This window comes from Ostrinia nubilalis, chromosome 21 (genome assembly GCF_963855985.1).
Source record: "Ostrinia nubilalis chromosome 21, ilOstNubi1.1, whole genome shotgun sequence".
NCBI lineage: Eukaryota > Metazoa > Arthropoda > Insecta > Lepidoptera > Crambidae > Ostrinia > Ostrinia nubilalis.
In genome coordinates this window covers 10,087,031-10,111,034 of record NC_087108.1, presented here as the reverse complement: position 1 = coordinate 10,111,034, position 24,004 = coordinate 10,087,031, and the positions used below count along the sequence as shown (strand labels likewise).

Sequence of the window (24,004 nt, the reverse complement as noted above, 5' to 3'; positions counted from 1 at the left end):
AATCGATCAACATGGAAAGCATTGGGGGAGGCCTATGTTCAGTAGTGGACGTCCTATGGCTGAAATGATGATGAATGATGATGAATGCAATGTGAATGAGTAGAGTATAGTCTATGGCTATGGTAATGAACTAAAGTACTATGTATCTTCTAGCTAAAGCTATAAGCGCGCGGGCGCAAAATGGAACGCGCTTTGTATTTGACCATTGCCGCCATTATTTTTGCTTTGCTAGTCTCTGTCAGTGTCAACTTACATATTATTTAAATAAGCATAACTATGACCAAATTTTCTTCTTCTTTTTTGATGATGTTGGCAATACACGTCGAGGTCGACTTGATTTGTGCCATTTTCCAGTATATAAGTGATACGAGTTACAAAATGAGATCAAGTAATGATATAATGAAGGATGATAGATGATACCCTTTCCCACCCTTTGAGTCTCAGTAAAGTTGTGGTGCTTTACTGAGACCTCCTATGGACAACTTGAGAGAACCAGAAGAATCACGATGCACTGTTTTGCTTCACTTGCCCACACCCATGGACGTTCACGAACACTCAATGGTTAATAATCCACCATTATTACACATTAATAGTCGCCCACACACGAATTTGAGGAAATAAAACAAAACCGCTAATGACGCTTCAGATTCCCGCCAAGAAGTCCTGACCAAAGGTTTTGCTTTGCTAATGAGCGAAGTATCCTATTGTTGATCTCTTTATATTTGATTTTTAATTAAACTATTCAATTGATCTCACAATATTATGTTCAGAACATGTAACTTCATCTTGTCAAACTAGAATATAAAAGAAATAAAATTATTTTTATTATAATTTGCAGCATTTTTATTTACTTACAAACAGTCGACCCGAAAAACCCGAAAACCCCGAAAAAACCGGTTTAGTTCGGTTTTTAAAAATAAAAACCGAAAAAACCGGTTTTTCCAAACCGCTCGGTTTTTGCATGCCCTAGTGGATACCCCCTTAGGAGTTGAATTTTGCAAAATCCCGTCTTAGTGCAAACCCCCATGCAAAACTTGAATCTCCTATGTTAACATTAAATATACCCATATAATATAAATGTATAAATATAAATATGAATATGTAATCTTAATAATATAATTATACTTTATTTTAAGTAATCATGGTAAGAAACATTGTATTGAGACAGTGTATTGACTCGCGTCGTACACTCCTACCACCGCAGACCGGTATCGCCCCCACTCTAAAATCCGGTGGTGGGATTGCACGACTCGAGTCAGACGCCGGCAGACGGGCAGTGTGGTTCGAGACTGCGTCGGAGACGGACGTAATACTGGAGTGCTGTTTGTATTTTTAACCGACTTCATTATGAAGAATGTCGAAATGTGATATTGTGCAAAGATACGAAATATATTGCTGAAATTCGTGAAAAGTGGTTTGATTTCTACAGTTCAGAAGTGGGATGAAAGAGAATAATATCTCTTAAAATTGGATTCACGCCTACGACCAAGTAAGTCTTTTTTTTTTGTATTTTTTTTTACACTATACTTTTCTTTCTTGTTTTTTTTTTTTCTGCTCCCCTTTTTATAATTATCTTAATATCAAGAAGTATCTACGTGTTTAGTTGCATCAAATCTTAAAAAGTTTTTAATTAGGCAGAATTTAATTGAATAGATGTTGACTACCATTATCCGCTTTAAAAAAAATAGATCGACATAATATTAATGCAATTTGAGTGTAATTATGATTTAAAATAAATCAATATTAATTATTAATTTTATATCTTTCCCCGGAACCAATTCCAAATTTTTGAATTAGTTTTCTTTTGTTGATATCAATCAATAATTATACACTACTTATTTACTTTATTATTATTTTTTTTCATATTTTTTTTTATATAAATAACGCATGGAATGATACCTGATATTATAACTTGATCGTTACAAAAAATATATTATAATTATGATATATTTTATTTATACCTGAGGCTGGATAACACGTACATATGTACAATTTTGATTTACGTTTCGCAATAGTGCTATGTAATAAAATATAGTAGTCCATTCGTATTATAATATTATTTTTTGTGTAAAAAGAATAATAATATTTTAGTCTTATTTATATACATTCTAATTAATGCATTCAGAACATGTTTTAAAATTTTTTTTTGAGTTACAGATACGTGTTGGCATGAACGATCCAGATAAGACGAGCCAAGAGGCATTAAATCAAGAGAAATATATTGATGAGGCCAGTGGAATAGATGATGTGAGGCGTAAGCCTAGGGCAAGGAGTAGAAGTATAATTCTACCCCCTCACTCTCGCAGCGAAAGATCCTTCCCTGAGCCCTCACGCAATGATACTGACAGATACTCGAGGGCCAGGCGGGTAAGGCATTGAGACGATTTTACCAAAGAACTGAAAACTCTGAGACCCTCACGCAACGATAATGACTGATTATGAGGGCTCGATGAGTCAAAAATCTCGATACACACTACCAGACTGATTTTATCGCAATGAATTGAAAGTGAGATTATATTTTAGTAAATATTTGTAATCCGAATGCTAAGAACTTTTTGCCATTTTCAGTTTTCGAGACGATCGAGGAGTAGCAGCAGCGACAGTTCTGATGCCACCCACGGGCGTCACCAGGAGCGGTGCAGCCGGAGGAGTAGAAAATCGAGGAAGAGATCGAGTCATCGTCGCGATGAGCTGTCACCACCTTCGTCACGTAGACATAGGTACGATAATGATGATATGTCTAGTTTGCTTTTGTCTCAATTCATTACTGCTATCAAAGATATTTCAAAAACAAGCTCTCATAAACTTAGTACTGTTAATAACGTTGTACCTGAGTTTGACCCTCTTTCAAAAAGGCAAACAATGTTAAGTTGGATAACGAAAGTTGAAGAGTGCGCCGACATTTATGGGTGGGACGAAAGAGAAACCATTCACTATGCGCTCCCTAAGCTTACAGGGTTAGCCAAGACATGGTATCAGAGTTTACCCAGTGTCCGCTTTACTTGGTCCGAATGGAAAACAAAACTTATCGAGTCCTTTCCTTGTAGAGAAAATTACGCAGATTTACTAACTGAAATGTTATCTCTGAAAGCGCGCTATGGTGAGTCACTTGATAATTATTTCTATGAAAAATTAAATTTGCTCAACAGATGTCAGATTTTTGGAAAAAAAGCCGTCGATTGTATCTTGCACGGAATTGAGGACCGTGCAATCAAATTGGGAGCTCAGGCTGTACAATTTGATACACCTGAACAAGTTCTAAAATATTTCAAATCTGTTAAAGTAGCCCCATCTAATAAGGAGAGCAATCACAATCTTAGAAGTAAATTGGATAAGAGACCAGTTAATACAACCCCTAGTAGTTCTTCAAACCAAAATGCGACCGCATCTAGTTCTAAAGGTCCAATAACATGTTTTAATTGCGGTATAAAAGGACACCCAAGTTTTCTCTGTCCAAAACCGATCATTAAATGTAATAATTGCCGGAGGCTTGGACACAACATACTGTCATGCCCATACAAACGTGCAGATCGTAATTCTAATGAGCAAAAGACCGAGAAGGAGAATTCCGAAAAAACTGTTTTAAAAATAACCCTGAATGAGACTCCGCTCTGCCCAAATCTCACTGATACTAGAGACAAATATATGATGACCATTAACGTAAATAATCTACCACTGTCATGTTTTGTAGATTTGGGTAGCGAATGCTCGTTAATTCGGCAATCAGATGCCGCATCTTTAGGCCTTACGTTTATGAAAGATAATTTGCCACTGTTAAAGGGTGTAGGTCAAGCCCTAGTTCCGGCTTTGGCGCGAGTACGGGGTGTCGTCGATGTCCAGGACATCTCATTAGAAATTGATATGTTTGTTGTCGATGACGATGTCTTGAAGCATTCAGTACTGTTGGGCCATAATTTTACGGAACATCAAAATATTATGATAACTAAAACCCCCTCGCAGTTAATATTTGAAACAATCGATACCTCTGAAAAACTCGTGATGTTAGTAGCTAATGAGATCATTGTAAAACGGAATGAGCTTAAATCAATCCCTGTGACCTCTGCTTCATCTTTTACGGGTAGAGTTTATGTACATGGCTCTATAAGAGGAAAACCCGGTTACGAATATTACCTCTTACCTGGCGAATATGAGCTTTCTAATGGGACTGGCATCTTTTTAGTACAAAACTTGGCCGTTAATGATGTGTTTTTTGCCAAAAATACATTAATTACTCGGACTAATAGACCTGGAGATACTAGACACATATGTAGACTCGCGATGAATGACATTGATTTGAATAAATCTGTTAACTTTGGCAACACCTTAAATTATGACCAACAGCAAAAATTAGTGGAACTTTTGAAATCTTACTCAGACTGTTTTTCAAACAATCTTACTGATTTGGGGTTTACACAAGAAACTGAGATGGTTATAAATTTAAAAGACTCGCAGCCGGTTGTATATCGCCCATATCGCATGTCACATGCAGAGAAATTACAGGTTCAGAATATGGTAAACGAAATGTTAGATGCGAACATAATACGTGAATCTTCGTCCCCCTATGCTAGTCCTATAGTTTTAGTAAAAAAGAAGTCTGGTGAGAAGCGTTTATGCGTCGACTACAGGGCGTTGAATTTGAAGACGATTAAAGACCATTATCCCATCCCACGCGTAGAGGACCAGCTTGATTCATTATCAGGCAACACTCTCTTTACTACCCTAAACCTTGCTTCTGGGTATTATCAAATACCCATTTCTGAAGAATCAACCCATTTGACTGCTTTCGTTACACCCGACGGTCAATTCGAGTATTTGAGGATGCCATTTGGGCTCGTTAATGCGCCATCAGTCTTTCAACGCACGATAAATAAAATTCTGGCTTCTGCCAAAGTAAAATTTGCCATAGTCTACATGGATGATATTCTCATCCCAGCCAAAAATTTTGACCAGGGTATTTCGAGATTAAAAGAAGTTTTAGACTTGCTACGCAAAGGTGGACTGACGCTTAAACTGTCTAAATGCAACTTTTTCTTTGACAAAATAGATTTTCTTGGATTCGAGGTTAGTGGCGATGGTATAAGACCAGGAAATAGGAAAACTGAGGCAGTATCTAAATTCCCAACCCCTAAGACCCAACACGAAATACGCCAATTTCTCGGTTTGGCCAGTTTTTTTAGAAGATTTGTGAAAGATTTCGCAGTAATAGCACGCCCGTTAACTGACCTTTTAAGAAAAAACGCCACTTGGCAATGGACCGATGAACACGACAATGCTTTCACTACTTTGAAGAGGGCTCTAATTGAACGTCCGATACTGGCACTTTATGATCCACTAGCTGAAACGACATTACACACTGACGCAAGTAAAATTGGCCTAGCTGGTATACTGCTACAAAAGAACTCTGATGGTAACTTCCATGTAGTCTCATATTATAGTCGAAAAACCACTAATGACGAACAAAAACTTCATTCATTTGAACTAGAAACTCTCGCAGTAGTGGCTTCTCTTAACAGATTTCGCGTGTACCTGATAGGTATCCCTTTTAAAATATATACAGACTGTAGCGCTTTGAGGAATACTTTCACAAAAAGAGACCTGATACCTCGTATAGCTCGCTGGTGGATCCAGATGCAAGAGTTTGATTTTAGTGTCGAATATAGGCCTGGATCACAAATGTCCCATGTTGACGCATTAAGTAGGAATCCAATTGAATTCCCTACTCAGGACAGTCACATCTTAGATGTTCTCGTAGTCAACCAAGACAGCTGGCTTAGTACGGTTCAAATGACGGATGATGAGATCAAATCGATTAAAGAAGCGCTTACCGCTCCTAATATCGATAAACACTCTGAGATTTATAAAAACTATACTTTAAAGAATGGAAGAGTATATAGGAAAGTTGAAGATTCTCTAAAGTGGCTAGTTCCAAAGGGTGTGCGGTGGCAAATCCTTAAGATGAACCACGATGATGTTGGGCACTTCGGATTCGAGAAAACCCTATCACGACTAAGGGAGTCCTACTGGTTCCCAAAGATGAGACGGTTCACGAAAAAGTATGTAAATGCATGTCTTGAGTGCGCTCATCACAAAGCACAAGGTGGTCCAAAGACAGGGGAATTACATCCCATCCCTAAGAGCGAAATCCCTTTCCACACAATACACGCGGACCATTTAGGCCCCTTTGTGCGTAGTAAGCGAGGTAACTCATACTTGTTAGTTATCATCGACGGTTTCACAAAATTTGCTAATATAACGCCCGTAAGAAATACTAAGACTAATACAGCCATTCGTGTTTTTAGAGATCACATCAGTTATTTTGGTACACCGACGCGTCTAATCACAGATCGTGGATCATGTTTTACGAGCCATGCTTTCAAAGAATTCACTAAAAGCGCAGGGGTAAAACATATACTGAACGCCGTCGCTACTCCCAGGGCCAATGGGCAAGTAGAAAGATTTAATCGAACAATTTTAGATGCGCTGTCGACAAAAACTCATGGCAAAGATGATAGGACCTGGGATGAGCAAGTCCCAGATATTCAGTTAGGTCTTAATACCTCAATTCATAGTACTACAAAAAAAAGCCCATGTGAATTGTTATTCGGGTACAGACTAGCAGGTACAAGTGAGGGAATTCTTAATGATATTTTTGAAGATACTACTGAAATATTATCACCTGAAGAGCTTAATGAAATGAGACAAAACTCGGGCAATCTTATTAGAGTCCAACAAGATAAGGATAAAATTAGGTTCGATAAAAAAAGAAAGCCAAGTCATGTATATAATGAGGGTGATTTGGTACGTGTAGAACGCGACATAAGTAAAAACGACGGAAAGTCTAAGAAATTGGTGCCGAAATACCAGGGACCGTACAGGATAACTAAGATATTGCCAAATGACAGATTCGTGGTGAAGGATACACCGTTAACGCGTAAGAATAAACGTGTTTATGAAGCTATCATAGCTGGTGACAAGTTACGACCCTGGTTGAATTTCAACACCAATTTCGAAAGTAGTTCTGATGATAACGATGACTTACCTGATCCGAATAATGGTTAGATAAATTAATTGATTGATTTTTATTTCCTTCAAAGCGTAGATTATAATTATTATTATATTCTTGTGCATGTCATTAACTCCTATTAGACTAGTCGCGGAACAACATTATTATCTTGTTAATTATTGGTCTATTTTAGATTTATATAGCTAAGATCATAAATGATTATGCATGAAACTAATTCCTATTGGCCTAGTCGAGGAACGACATATTTTGCTAATATAAGTTTTTTTTTCATTTCGAAGTAGGTATCATTGATAAATTGTGATGATTTTACTACTCAATTTTAACGTACAAAATAATGCCTCAAGCATGTAGTACCTACCTATAACTTTTGCAAAATAGTTCATAGGTCCGAGGACGAACCATATCTTAGGATGGCCGAGTTGTTAACATTAAATATACCCATATAATATAAATGTATAAATATAAATATGAATATGTAATCTTAATAATATAATTATACTTTATTTTAAGTAATCATGGTAAGAAACATTGTATTGAGACAGTGTATTGACTCGCGTCGTACACTCCTACCACCGCAGACCGGTATCGCCCCCACTCTAAAATCCGGTGGTGGGATTGCACGACTCGAGTCAGACGCCGGCAGACGGGCAGTGTGGTTCGAGACTGCGTCGGAGACGGACGTAATACTGGAGTGCTGTTTGTATTTTTAACCGACTTCATTATGAAGAATGTCGAAATGTGATATTGTGCAAAGATACGAAATATATTGCTGAAATTCGTGAAAAGTGGTTTGATTTCTACAGTTCAGAAGTGGGATGAAAGAGAATAATATCTCTTAAAATTGGATTCACGCCTACGACCAAGTAAGTCTTTTTTTTTTGTATTTTTTTTTACACTATACTTTTCTTTCTTGTTTTTTTTTTTTCTGCTCCCCTTTTTATAATTATCTTAATATCAAGAAGTATCTACGTGTTTAGTTGCATCAAATCTTAAAAAGTTTTTAATTAGGCAGAATTTAATTGAATAGATGTTGACTACCATTATCCGCTTTAAAAAAAATAGATCGACATAATATTAATGCAATTTGAGTGTAATTATGATTTAAAATAAATCAATATTAATTATTAATTTTATATCTTTCCCCGGAACCAATTCCAAATTTTTGAATTAGTTTTCTTTTGTTGATATCAATCAATAATTATACACTACTTATTTACTTTATTATTATTTTTTTTCATATTTTTTTTTATATAAATAACGCATGGAATGATACCTGATATTATAACTTGATCGTTACAAAAAATATATTATAATTATGATATATTTTATTTATACCTGAGGCTGGATAACACGTACATATGTACAATTTTGATTTACGTTTCGCAATAGTGCTATGTAATAAAATATAGTAGTCCATTCGTATTATAATATTATTTTTTGTGTAAAAAGAATAATAATATTTTAGTCTTATTTATATACATTCTAATTAATGCATTCAGAACATGTTTTAAAATTTTTTTTTGAGTTACAGATACGTGTTGGCATGAACGATCCAGATAAGACGAGCCAAGAGGCATTAAATCAAGAGAAATATATTGATGAGGCCAGTGGAATAGATGATGTGAGGCGTAAGCCTAGGGCAAGGAGTAGAAGTATAATTCTACCCCCTCACTCTCGCAGCGAAAGATCCTTCCCTGAGCCCTCACGCAATGATACTGACAGATACTCGAGGGCCAGGCGGGTAAGGCATTGAGACGATTTTACCAAAGAACTGAAAACTCTGAGACCCTCACGCAACGATAATGACTGATTATGAGGGCTCGATGAGTCAAAAATCTCGATACACACTACCAGACTGATTTTATCGCAATGAATTGAAAGTGAGATTATATTTTAGTAAATATTTGTAATCCGAATGCTAAGAACTTTTTGCCATTTTCAGTTTTCGAGACGATCGAGGAGTAGCAGCAGCGACAGTTCTGATGCCACCCACGGGCGTCACCAGGAGCGGTGCAGCCGGAGGAGTAGAAAATCGAGGAAGAGATCGAGTCATCGTCGCGATGAGCTGTCACCACCTTCGTCACGTAGACATAGGTACGATAATGATGATATGTCTAGTTTGCTTTTGTCTCAATTCATTACTGCTATCAAAGATATTTCAAAAACAAGCTCTCATAAACTTAGTACTGTTAATAACGTTGTACCTGAGTTTGACCCTCTTTCAAAAAGGCAAACAATGTTAAGTTGGATAACGAAAGTTGAAGAGTGCGCCGACATTTATGGGTGGGACGAAAGAGAAACCATTCACTATGCGCTCCCTAAGCTTACAGGGTTAGCCAAGACATGGTATCAGAGTTTACCCAGTGTCCGCTTTACTTGGTCCGAATGGAAAACAAAACTTATCGAGTCCTTTCCTTGTAGAGAAAATTACGCAGATTTACTAACTGAAATGTTATCTCTGAAAGCGCGCTATGGTGAGTCACTTGATAATTATTTCTATGAAAAATTAAATTTGCTCAACAGATGTCAGATTTTTGGAAAAAAAGCCGTCGATTGTATCTTGCACGGAATTGAGGACCGTGCAATCAAATTGGGAGCTCAGGCTGTACAATTTGATACACCTGAACAAGTTCTAAAATATTTCAAATCTGTTAAAGTAGCCCCATCTAATAAGGAGAGCAATCACAATCTTAGAAGTAAATTGGATAAGAGACCAGTTAATACAACCCCTAGTAGTTCTTCAAACCAAAATGCGACCGCATCTAGTTCTAAAGGTCCAATAACATGTTTTAATTGCGGTATAAAAGGACACCCAAGTTTTCTCTGTCCAAAACCGATCATTAAATGTAATAATTGCCGGAGGCTTGGACACAACATACTGTCATGCCCATACAAACGTGCAGATCGTAATTCTAATGAGCAAAAGACCGAGAAGGAGAATTCCGAAAAAACTGTTTTAAAAATAACCCTGAATGAGACTCCGCTCTGCCCAAATCTCACTGATACTAGAGACAAATATATGATGACCATTAACGTAAATAATCTACCACTGTCATGTTTTGTAGATTTGGGTAGCGAATGCTCGTTAATTCGGCAATCAGATGCCGCATCTTTAGGCCTTACGTTTATGAAAGATAATTTGCCACTGTTAAAGGGTGTAGGTCAAGCCCTAGTTCCGGCTTTGGCGCGAGTACGGGGTGTCGTCGATGTCCAGGACATCTCATTAGAAATTGATATGTTTGTTGTCGATGACGATGTCTTGAAGCATTCAGTACTGTTGGGCCATAATTTTACGGAACATCAAAATATTATGATAACTAAAACCCCCTCGCAGTTAATATTTGAAACAATCGATACCTCTGAAAAACTCGTGATGTTAGTAGCTAATGAGATCATTGTAAAACGGAATGAGCTTAAATCAATCCCTGTGACCTCTGCTTCATCTTTTACGGGTAGAGTTTATGTACATGGCTCTATAAGAGGAAAACCCGGTTACGAATATTACCTCTTACCTGGCGAATATGAGCTTTCTAATGGGACTGGCATCTTTTTAGTACAAAACTTGGCCGTTAATGATGTGTTTTTTGCCAAAAATACATTAATTACTCGGACTAATAGACCTGGAGATACTAGACACATATGTAGACTCGCGATGAATGACATTGATTTGAATAAATCTGTTAACTTTGGCAACACCTTAAATTATGACCAACAGCAAAAATTAGTGGAACTTTTGAAATCTTACTCAGACTGTTTTTCAAACAATCTTACTGATTTGGGGTTTACACAAGAAACTGAGATGGTTATAAATTTAAAAGACTCGCAGCCGGTTGTATATCGCCCATATCGCATGTCACATGCAGAGAAATTACAGGTTCAGAATATGGTAAACGAAATGTTAGATGCGAACATAATACGTGAATCTTCGTCCCCCTATGCTAGTCCTATAGTTTTAGTAAAAAAGAAGTCTGGTGAGAAGCGTTTATGCGTCGACTACAGGGCGTTGAATTTGAAGACGATTAAAGACCATTATCCCATCCCACGCGTAGAGGACCAGCTTGATTCATTATCAGGCAACACTCTCTTTACTACCCTAAACCTTGCTTCTGGGTATTATCAAATACCCATTTCTGAAGAATCAACCCATTTGACTGCTTTCGTTACACCCGACGGTCAATTCGAGTATTTGAGGATGCCATTTGGGCTCGTTAATGCGCCATCAGTCTTTCAACGCACGATAAATAAAATTCTGGCTTCTGCCAAAGTAAAATTTGCCATAGTCTACATGGATGATATTCTCATCCCAGCCAAAAATTTTGACCAGGGTATTTCGAGATTAAAAGAAGTTTTAGACTTGCTACGCAAAGGTGGACTGACGCTTAAACTGTCTAAATGCAACTTTTTCTTTGACAAAATAGATTTTCTTGGATTCGAGGTTAGTGGCGATGGTATAAGACCAGGAAATAGGAAAACTGAGGCAGTATCTAAATTCCCAACCCCTAAGACCCAACACGAAATACGCCAATTTCTCGGTTTGGCCAGTTTTTTTAGAAGATTTGTGAAAGATTTCGCAGTAATAGCACGCCCGTTAACTGACCTTTTAAGAAAAAACGCCACTTGGCAATGGACCGATGAACACGACAATGCTTTCACTACTTTGAAGAGGGCTCTAATTGAACGTCCGATACTGGCACTTTATGATCCACTAGCTGAAACGACATTACACACTGACGCAAGTAAAATTGGCCTAGCTGGTATACTGCTACAAAAGAACTCTGATGGTAACTTCCATGTAGTCTCATATTATAGTCGAAAAACCACTAATGACGAACAAAAACTTCATTCATTTGAACTAGAAACTCTCGCAGTAGTGGCTTCTCTTAACAGATTTCGCGTGTACCTGATAGGTATCCCTTTTAAAATATATACAGACTGTAGCGCTTTGAGGAATACTTTCACAAAAAGAGACCTGATACCTCGTATAGCTCGCTGGTGGATCCAGATGCAAGAGTTTGATTTTAGTGTCGAATATAGGCCTGGATCACAAATGTCCCATGTTGACGCATTAAGTAGGAATCCAATTGAATTCCCTACTCAGGACAGTCACATCTTAGATGTTCTCGTAGTCAACCAAGACAGCTGGCTTAGTACGGTTCAAATGACGGATGATGAGATCAAATCGATTAAAGAAGCGCTTACCGCTCCTAATATCGATAAACACTCTGAGATTTATAAAAACTATACTTTAAAGAATGGAAGAGTATATAGGAAAGTTGAAGATTCTCTAAAGTGGCTAGTTCCAAAGGGTGTGCGGTGGCAAATCCTTAAGATGAACCACGATGATGTTGGGCACTTCGGATTCGAGAAAACCCTATCACGACTAAGGGAGTCCTACTGGTTCCCAAAGATGAGACGGTTCACGAAAAAGTATGTAAATGCATGTCTTGAGTGCGCTCATCACAAAGCACAAGGTGGTCCAAAGACAGGGGAATTACATCCCATCCCTAAGAGCGAAATCCCTTTCCACACAATACACGCGGACCATTTAGGCCCCTTTGTGCGTAGTAAGCGAGGTAACTCATACTTGTTAGTTATCATCGACGGTTTCACAAAATTTGCTAATATAACGCCCGTAAGAAATACTAAGACTAATACAGCCATTCGTGTTTTTAGAGATCACATCAGTTATTTTGGTACACCGACGCGTCTAATCACAGATCGTGGATCATGTTTTACGAGCCATGCTTTCAAAGAATTCACTAAAAGCGCAGGGGTAAAACATATACTGAACGCCGTCGCTACTCCCAGGGCCAATGGGCAAGTAGAAAGATTTAATCGAACAATTTTAGATGCGCTGTCGACAAAAACTCATGGCAAAGATGATAGGACCTGGGATGAGCAAGTCCCAGATATTCAGTTAGGTCTTAATACCTCAATTCATAGTACTACAAAAAAAAGCCCATGTGAATTGTTATTCGGGTACAGACTAGCAGGTACAAGTGAGGGAATTCTTAATGATATTTTTGAAGATACTACTGAAATATTATCACCTGAAGAGCTTAATGAAATGAGACAAAACTCGGGCAATCTTATTAGAGTCCAACAAGATAAGGATAAAATTAGGTTCGATAAAAAAAGAAAGCCAAGTCATGTATATAATGAGGGTGATTTGGTACGTGTAGAACGCGACATAAGTAAAAACGACGGAAAGTCTAAGAAATTGGTGCCGAAATACCAGGGACCGTACAGGATAACTAAGATATTGCCAAATGACAGATTCGTGGTGAAGGATACACCGTTAACGCGTAAGAATAAACGTGTTTATGAAGCTATCATAGCTGGTGACAAGTTACGACCCTGGTTGAATTTCAACACCAATTTCGAAAGTAGTTCTGATGATAACGATGACTTACCTGATCCGAATAATGGTTAGATAAATTAATTGATTGATTTTTATTTCCTTCAAAGCGTAGATTATAATTATTATTATATTCTTGTGCATGTCATTAACTCCTATTAGACTAGTCGCGGAACAACATTATTATCTTGTTAATTATTGGTCTATTTTAGATTTATATAGCTAAGATCATAAATGATTATGCATGAAACTAATTCCTATTGGCCTAGTCGAGGAACGACATATTTTGCTAATATAAGTTTTTTTTTCATTTCGAAGTAGGTATCATTGATAAATTGTGATGATTTTACTACTCAATTTTAACGTACAAAATAATGCCTCAAGCATGTAGTACCTACCTATAACTTTTGCAAAATAGTTCATAGGTCCGAGGACGAACCATATCTTAGGATGGCCGAGTTGTTAACATTAAATATACCCATATAATATAAATGTATAAATATAAATATGAATATGTAATCTTAATAATATAATTATACTTTATTTTAAGTAATCATGGTAAGAAACATTGTATTGAGACAGTGTATTGACTCGCGTCGTACACTCCTACCACCGCAGACCGGTATCGCCCCCACTCTAAAATCCGGTGGTGGGATTGCACGACTCGAGTCAGACGCCGGCAGACGGGCAGTGTGGTTCGAGACTGCGTCGGAGACGGACGTAATACTGGAGTGCTGTTTGTATTTTTAACCGACTTCATTATGAAGAATGTCGAAATGTGATATTGTGCAAAGATACGAAATATATTGCTGAAATTCGTGAAAAGTGGTTTGATTTCTACACCTAGCACTTGTAGTTTCTGAGATTTCGTGATGAGTGAGTGAGTGAGTCAGTCAATCATTCAATCAGTGACCTTTCGCTTTTATAAATATGGGTTTTCAAGAAAGTCTGCCTTGATAAGTACAGTTAACAAACTCTATCTTCTTTCTTTCTATTAATTGTTGCCAAGAGCAAGATCCTGTGTTGATCATCACATAATTTATGTTGTCTATTTCATTCAAAAGACATAGTGAATGAGCAATGTCTCTTTCAAAGATAGTCTTCGAAAAGTTTGACAAGAAAGCAATCTTTACACACTCTTATTTGTTGTTTTAGCAAGGACAGGAAAGTAGCCTATGGTCTCAGTAGAAAAAGGCAGATATTTGCTCATACCTTTTTGTTATTTTAGCTATGTAGCTTCAGCTCAGAGGCAGCAGTGCTTCGAAACGATTATTGAAGCTTATCTTAATCTGATCCCTATTGTTTAGAGCTTTTAAATACGTGTTGACTTTTCTATCGCCATTTCTGTAAAGTCATCTCAAGAAAAAGTTCTTTGAAACAAGAAAGCTGATGAGCTCACAATTGGAAGTCCACACATTAAACTATGTAATTATGTGAAAAAACTATTGTCTCGGTGAAAATGTCGCTGGGAACGCCCTGATCTGGCGTTAGATAATTCGTGTGTCGGTTTCCGTGTTTGTTTGTCGCAATTGTTTAGTTTCCTTTGTATAATATCGTGGTTATAATTATATTTGATCGATGCTAAACTATGTATTTAGAAATAATATAGCTCATAAATAGTCAGTCGTCGTTGTCGTTTCAGCCAAATGACGTCCACTGCTGGACAAAGGCCTCCCCCAAGGTTTTCCACAATGAACGGTCCTGCGCTGCCCGCATCCAGGCTCTTCCCGCGACCCTTACCAGATCGTCGGTCCACCTAGTAGGAGGCCTGCCCACGCTACGTTTTCCAGCCCGTGGTCGCCACTCGAGAACTTTCCTGCCCCAACGGCCATCGTCTCTACGAGCTATGTGCCCCGCCCACTGCCACTTGATTTTAGCAATTCTGCGAGCTATGTCGGTTACTTTGGTTCTCCTACGGATCTCCTCATTTCTGATTCGATCACGCAGGGAAACTCCGAGCATAGCCCGCTCCATCGCCCTTTGGGTGACCTTGAGCCTTCTTATGAGGCCCATAGTAAGCGACCACGTTTCGGATCCATATGTCAACACTGGCAACACACACTGCTCGAAGACTTTCGTCTTGAGACACTGCGGTATTTCGGACATGAGTATATGGCGAAATAGTCAGTACGTTGTCAAAATGCCAGATTTGCAGGCCGCATAGTCCTTCGAGACTAAGTAAATCTTTACTAATTGGTTTTCATTGACAGTCAGGCTGTAGCTTCTGGCTACACAGGCATTGTCAAGTTGTTACGAGTGGTGAGAATATTTCAAAAAGGCCACATATTATTTTGATGGATCACGAAGGGATAGGTATAATAACATCTGTACTATAGAGAGAGAGAGAGAGGATTAATTTTGTATGTAACGTTATGTGTTGTGAGAACTTGCTTTTTAATCAGATACCTAGATGAGCTAAGTAGACTCTGAAAAAACAGGTATAGATTTTAAATGTTAGAAGCCGTAATCCGTTTTCAGTATTGCCACAGGTATTGCTTATTTAATCTAAAACGACTGTGACACGCATAAACATAATGATATTACCTATCTACCTATATCCTCAAGTACATAATAACCAGTGCAAATCATATTATTGTCAACATACTTTCTATTATGGAAATTATGTCGGTTTTCGCAATTTTTGCAAATGACAATGTGTTACGTTGGAGTACTAACGATGTGAATTTTCGAGTTTAATCTTACGAATAACGCAAATTACACTAGTTTACAAAAAAAAAGTTTTTCTTTTACCCAAAGATAATTCATATTGGATGTGTTTTCTATCGGCCCCCTTATTACAAAAATATACGTCTCATATTTTTATCACGTCAAGTTTTTGAGATATCCACATTTACCTAAGTAAGCTGTCTTGTTAGCCGTGACGGAGTTTCTACTTTATTTTAATTGCGTTTAAGTATTATTTTAACATTTTCACTTGTTTTAAAATGTCACCAAGGCAGTGTAAATTAAGCCCAAATAACTTTTGCTAAGTTTGTGGCCAAATTATATTGTCAAAAAAGAAGAGACCAGTCACTAAGGCCGTAAAACCGGCCTATTTCTATTACTTTCTAATCTCGGTAACAAACCTGATAAAAAATGGGTTCCTGGTGTAGTGTGCGAAAATTTGAGGAGTATATTATTGCACTAGGCTGCAGGAAAAAGAAAACATAATACGAATTGGCACCCCAATGTTATGGAGAGAACCAACAAATCACACTAAATGTCTGTTACTTCTGCCTCACGGAAACTACAGGTTTTAACAACAAAAACCAAGAACATACAATATCTTGATGTTGCATCAGTCACAAGACCTGTGCTACAATCTGAAGGAGTTATTACCCAGCAATTCCAGTAAGGGAAAGATGCTTGATATTAATTTAAAGCAGTAGTGAAAAGTTTCCTGGGAAACTATAAATTTATCTGAGAATTATGCAAAAATTGTTTCCAAATTATTGAGGAATTACCAAAGAATGGGTGTGAATAAGTCGTTAAAAATTAATTTTTTACATTGTCACCTGGATTTTTTTCCTGAGAACCTGGGAAGCGTGAGTGTTGAGCATGGCGAAAGTTTTCACCAGGATTTGAAGGTTTTTGAGGAAAGATACCAAGGAATTTGGGATAAAAATATGTTAGCGGATTGCTGTTGGTCTATAATAAGGGAAACTGATACTAATTAATATAAAAGCAGGAGTAATACGACTCATTTTTTGTTGTTTTTAGAAATAAATGTATAAAAATGATAAAAATTAACATAATCAATATTTACAAAATTTGACGTCCTCAATTTTTTCTAAGTTCAGTTTTTAAGTAAGGGTTTATAACTCTAACGATACATATCAGTTTCATCTCTGGGTAAAAAACCTTGTAAACTAGTGTTATCTGTGCAGATTGTAAGTGCAAGATTGTGAGTTAAATATGAAATTGAGGAAGCAAAAGTAATAATGAATTAGGTAGGTACATTATTATTCATATTACTTCATCGTTGACTCAGATTTCTGCCGTATAGTGATTACAGTGGTGTAACAATAAAACTGTCCAAAATTCAAACATTCATGTTCAATATAACTATTTTTATATTATCTTAAAGTTCGAACACAGGTTCAAACCAATTATAATTACATGTTTTACTGATTTTAGATAATTTTTGATATCACATGATAATTAATGGAATTCCCTAAATTATAATATTCCTACTGTGCCAATTTATTTGATAGATTTATTATTGACTAATATAAAAATCCATAGTAATGTTATTTGTGTGACCTTAAAACATTTACCTTAAGACATTAAGTCTCTAGTAGCTCAATAATTGTTGTTAGAAATTATGATTTCAAGTTGAAACTCGTGAAATTCAGAAAATTGTAAGCCCGTTCATCCTGCAAACCTGTCATCAGGGAAGACATCTGTAAGGCATTGAAATGAAGACCAATTTCATCAGATCACCCAGTTTCAGTCGGAAATGCACTAAATATTATGTAAAGAAGATCCCACGCCTCTATTGTTTTAGCAAGTTGGACCAAGTGACGAAAGACTAGCGGGTGATAATGATCAGATTTCGGAAATATTTGGATATGTGGGGAAAGATTTCATGGTTGCTAAAATATGGTCTAGTCAAATGGTAGAGAGAGTAGAGTTAGATTAGTCTTTGAAGAAAGACATGTTGTCTATGGATGAGTTGGAGTTGGACCACCTTATTTTAACCGTAGCATTAACTTGTCCGGTGCTTTTTGTATGGAGTTTGACAGATTTTTGATGTTTGTCAAAGTTCAAGTAAGATGGTGCAATAAGAAATAAAGTGTTTTTCGATTTTTTTATCTCCGACCATCCTCCGACGCGTAATTTTGACTCTATCTATGCCCAACAAGGACACGGTGCTGACTTTTTTTTCTTTCGCGTTTGTTTTGTGCCACGCTTTGGACCAACGCTCATCCGCCAAGGAAGCGTGTTGTGCCTCGCTATCGCACGCTTTGTTTTAATTGCTCTTTTATACGAGATAATTAGCTTTCTCTTGACAACCTGACGACACGAAGATTAAAAACATCCGATTTGAAGATTATCTTCCTTAACTTTGTATTGCCGGTGCCAATCGAAAGCTTTTGGATTCAACAATAAGTATACTTAAAGCTACTTTTATTGAGTGTGTTGTGTTCCTTCAGTGTTGTGGTTTTTACGTATGATACTTATTGTGTACCTACCTGATCCCTTGAAATATTGTAATGCTTACAAATAATCATAATTATTTCAAATTACTCTTTCATACATAGAAAGCTGTTTAGGCACTTTTGTATAAATCAAGAGATGTAGAGCCATCATGTCATTGGCAGCCATTTACTTTTATTTTGAAACGGACGGACTTGATAACTGATGCAGCAAGCATCATAAGTAGTTTTAAAAGTAATAACTAACTAAACTACTTATTTACCTATTCACTCACAAGTTTGTCTTTTTCAATAAAAACTACAAAAATTCTGGTAAAAACTGCGTAAGTGCTTATCTCTCTGGATATTTGATAGCTGTGACGACAAACAGAAATAAAATTATTTTATTTACCATAATAATTTTATCGCGGTAAAGATCAAATAATATTCCCAAAATTTCACAACGTTATTATAATGATTTTAACCACCCTGCTTTTTTTTATTTCTCCGATCGTTGCGCAGATTTCTTTAGATCAATTTAAGTTCTGACACTATCTGATTGCTATAACTATAAGTGCCATGATTTAAAAAGAAAGCAAGTGAAAGTGAACAATATCGCTCCAAATTAAATGGCCACTTATCGTAAGTTCCTTTACCCAATTTAGGTGCCTTTTTAAAAGTAAACCACAATTTTGTCTCTTTTCCTTTTATTTTTGGATACAAGAGTTTTCTCTCTCTCTGGTAAATGAATCGATTCAGGTTTCGCCTCCTTGAAACTCTAATCAAAAACTACTATAATGTACCTATTTCCTACCAAAAGTACCTTCTAATAGAAGGTAACCTAACTGTTATAGGTGCGTGTGTACTTTAAACTTACTCGTATTATATTTTTTTGTGTTTTGTCTTCTACCTTTAGAAACGTTTTATTATTATTTAATTACCCTGATACGTAACTCTCGTTTGATATTGTAAGTTTAATGGTAGATAAACGAATTTACTCAAATAAACTTTATTGAAACCCAACCTGATCATGCATACAAGTCCGCCATTTTCATCCAAAATTGTCAGCAATTTCAAAGATTTATGCGTTGCGCAGAATCAATAAAGCAATATTGTCGTTTGACTTCATAAACGCATTTAATTTTTAGGTTGCTGATTCTTCAATGACAATTTGAATTTATATGAGTCGTTTAGTCTGTTTATAGTCCAGTCAATAAAGCATTATAGATGGAAAACCGTGGAACACAATTTTTGACTTCGGGACTTTATTTAGACTTGTCAGGAGATGAACATAGCAAAAGTCCCCGCCCTTAGCCCTTGAGCCGGCGGGGAGAGGGGGGTTTAAAGGTACCACTTTTCGGTTTTTCGCTTAATCCTCGGAAACTATGCGTCCTAGTGGCATGGCTACTATGAACCAAAAAAAGCTTATTCAATTTGCTACAGGTGAGATAGTCAAGTTTTTATATATCTTGTATAGTTTTCGCGGCATCTGCTCTAAAAGGTCTGTAATATTGGAAATTTTATTTTTGTCTTACATATTTCCATCAGGAGATAATCGACTAAATCAACATTGAGCTAATATTCTAGACTTGCGGGAGCATGTTAAGCCTAGTTCCAGGGAGGGGACTGCACCGTGCGTATATTTAGACGAACCAATTGGAGCCACTTTTGACTCCTCATCACTCAAAAAGTACTGTGCATTAACACTTTAAATTTGGCTCATGTGTTGAGACTTGTAAGATAAACATCAGCTTCAAAATTCATAAATATACCTCAAACGGTTCTTTAGGTATTGACGTCTAAAAATCTACATGGCTGACCTATAAGACCAAATTCTAACCACTTCCAGATGACCTTGAAGGTTCAAATTTGGCATCCAGATAGGTAGTTGTGTAAATACAAAGGAAAAAATAAAAAACTTGTAAATTTTAACATTTCACAGGTGATAGACAGATTTTAGTGTCCTAAATGTCGATTTTTGAACGTCAATACCTAAATAACCGTTTGAGGTATATTTATGAAATTGGAAGCTGATGTTTATCTTGAAAGTCTCAACACATGAGCCAAATTTGAAGTGTTAATGCACAGTACTTTTTGAGTAATGAGGAGTCAAAAGTGGCTCCAATTGGTTCGTCTAAATATACGCAGGTTGCAGTCCCCTCCCTGGAACTAGGCTTAACATTCTCCCGCATGTCTATAATGTTTGCTCAATGTTGATTTAGTCGATTTTCTCCTGATGGGAACATGTAAGACAAAATTAAAATTTCCAATATTACAGACCTTCTAGAGCAGATACCGCGAAAACTATACAAGATATAGAAAAACTTGACTGTCTTACCTGTAGCAAATTGAATAAGCTTTTTTTGTTTCATAGTAGCCATGTCACTAGGACGCATAGTTTCCGAGGATTAAGCGAAAAACCGAAAAGTGGTACCTTTAAACCCCCCTCTTCCCGCCGGCTCAAGGGCTAAGGGCGGGGACTTTTGCTATGTTCACCTCCTAACTAGTCTAAATAAAGTCCCGAGGTCAGAAATTGTGTTCCAGGGATTTCTCTCTACACCGTCGTTAAAGCATTCATTGACTGGACTATTAATGAAACACACACACAATAAAAGTTTATTGTTTTAGATGTGTTTTTACTGCTTTTATTTTCTGTAAAATTAATTAATTTACTGTGTTGTACAACAACTAGGTACCGTTTGTTAGATAAAGATTTATACCTACGTTAGTTAGAACACTACACACTAGGTAAATGAAAATGAAGTCTAGGTCTTAGGTTGTAAACTAAGCTCAAAGTTCCATTCGTTTGTTCGTTCGTTTCAGCCGAAAGACGTCCACTGCTGGACGTTCCATAAAGCTCATGTAATAACGACCTTTTTTATTGTTACAGATAAACAATGACAGTTAAGAAAGCCAGAAGCGGCGGGCTGGCCGCGGTGGTGTCCCGCCAGTGGCTGCATGCCAACAAACAGCTGGACATCCTCGGCCTCCCCAAACCCCCCGCCCTCCTCTACAACGTCACCGTCGGCTTCAACGAAAAAGACCAGCTCCAACTCCTCACCAAAGAAGAAGACGACAAAACAAAAGACTACGACAAAACCAAACAAGAGAACATCAACATCGACGACATTGCCAACTGCGTCAACATAGAAAACTACCCCAATTTCGACAACACTCTAGTCTTCTACATAACCAAAAACCTCAGCAAAGAAGCGATAGTCCTCAAATTCGAGAACGAACAAGACTTCAAGAGGATATACTTCACGTATAAGTATTTCAAGATGAGGAACCGGCTTACGAAGAACTCGAATAACTACGCGAGCAGCGACAACCTGTTTTCTAAGAAGAAAACGTACGAACTGTTTAGTAGGAATAGGAAGAACAGCATGGATGACTATAGCATTTACGACAAAGGTCGGGCGGAGTTCGATTTGATGCAGACGACCGACAACGATGGGGTGACGCATATATCGGTCCAGCAGAAAGGGTTGAACAGATTTGACCAGCCTATGAGCCTGATCGGTATAAGGACTGATGCTGGCGACATCGGGGAGATAGATAGCATAATTTACACTGATATAGACATTCCCGCGAAGCCTGAGAGGAAAAGACTGTTCCACAAGAAATCTAAAGCCCCTCAGCCTCCTTTGAGTAAAGATAGTCAGTCTAAAGTGTTGAAAGGAGAATTTGTTAGAGTTAATGTAGACAGAGCGCCGGATGTGGTGCCTAGAGATAACAAGCAGAATAAGGTCCCTGATATCCTTCTGTTTCGTGATGGGAAGACGAAGAGGAACAGTCCGCCCAGCACTCTTTGGTCCACTAGCAATAAAGGTGAGCACGTATTCATTTTATAGCTTCATGGGGAATTAGGTTATGCAATGTATGCCAGCGCAACACGGAAATAGTTACTCTAAGTTATAGCAAAAGCCCAGGTTACGTATGAAATGAAGATGGGCGATTTAATGCCGCGATAGTTAATGTCATTTCTAAACCAATTAAAATATCATCAGAAAAGCTAGTAAATACTTATGACGTAAAATATAGTCACGAGTTAAACATAAATTAAAAGCTAGGAAGTTGAATTGTTTTAGAAACTAAAAGCGAAATTGATGAAGGTAATGAAGTGAATAACGTGTACCTGCCTAGGTTTATGAGCTATAATTGTTATTTCTTATACTTTACTAGACAGCAATATAACATAAACTAGAACTATAAAAGAATACTACACTTAAAAAGGAAAGGCAGTAAACATTTTATGTTCAGGTTTCGAACTATCGCCTATCCAATCTTCCAGAATGTCTCCGAAACATTTAACTCAGTCTCGTGTGCCCGTCAATTATTGCCTTTTCCCATCACATTCTCAAAACTCTCAATTTCTAACAATGGTCTCACTAACTAAACCAATAACTTCAAACCAGACCTCGCTCGAAGTGGGAAACAGCACATCCTCAACAAATACCGTATTTCAAATATCCACAATATGTAATGGCCGATTGTCTACGCTACATAATAATCCATAAACAAAACGCGTCTCTGGAAACAGCACATTGTCCGTCAATCCATTTGGACTTTAAATATAACTTAACTGTAAAACTATGGAATGACTAACGACTGTAGCTGAGATTGAAAAAGATATACCTAAGTTTAGACTATGTACTCGACTCTACCTTAGATTGTTCCATGTAATGGGTTTCAGGGATAAATAGTTCAGGGGAAAAACTAGGTACAAGAGTAAATAAGCATACCTACACTGCATAAAATCTGTCAATCTTGAACGTAGAAACTTGAAATGACACAATATGGTCATACATTTAGCGATATCTTCCAGAAAACCTAATATAACAGAAATAAACCAAAATGCGGATATTTGCAGATATTAAACAATTAAAAAGTTATAATAAAATTAATTAGAAAATGTGTAGAAATGTTGTATTTCTGGTGAACTCAGAGCTGCTGAAAACATAAGCACTAAGGAACTGCTAAAACTGGCAGAGGCAATCCACAAAACGTCCTAGAGATTGATAGAGATACAGTAGCGGCGTAAGGGGGGGGCGGTGGGGGCGGTGGGGGCGGTCCGCCCCGGGTGCCAAGCATCAGGGGGTGACAAAGTCGCGCAGATTAGTACTCACTGACGCATCTGCATGGCCACTTTGGGGTGCCTTAGGCTATAATTTATATTATAGCCGCCCCGGGTGCCAACCTATGCTACGCCGCCACTGTAGAGATATCATAAATCTTATCACAAAAATAGTTTGAGAAAATCACCGAATTTCGTAGATTAGAATCGTTACAGATCTAATTAGTGGAATACATCTTACCAACATTACAAACATTTACAAAACTCCAAAACCGCACCCAATTTGGATGGGGCCACTTGCTTAGCAAACTATCTAGCATGCTCATTGCTCATTGCTAATCGATGTTCCGGCTGCCAGTAGATCAGCGTCAAGGCCGCCGCAATGTGTGCCGGTCGTTGACTCGGTG

General features: G+C 37.4%; 1 protein-coding gene across 1 annotated transcript in view; it reads left to right on the top strand.

The window, feature by feature from the left end:
- Window positions 1–24,004, top strand: part of LOC135082360 (uncharacterized) — a 127,594-nt gene that overhangs the window by 94,803 nt on the left and 8,787 nt on the right. Inside the window, exon 2 of the mRNA XM_063977153.1 lies at window positions 21,411–22,351. Coding sequence (XP_063833223.1) covers window positions 21,418–22,351 — 934 coding nt within the window. The 5' untranslated portion in view covers window positions 21,411–21,417. The remainder of the gene's footprint in view (window positions 1–21,410; window positions 22,352–24,004) is intronic.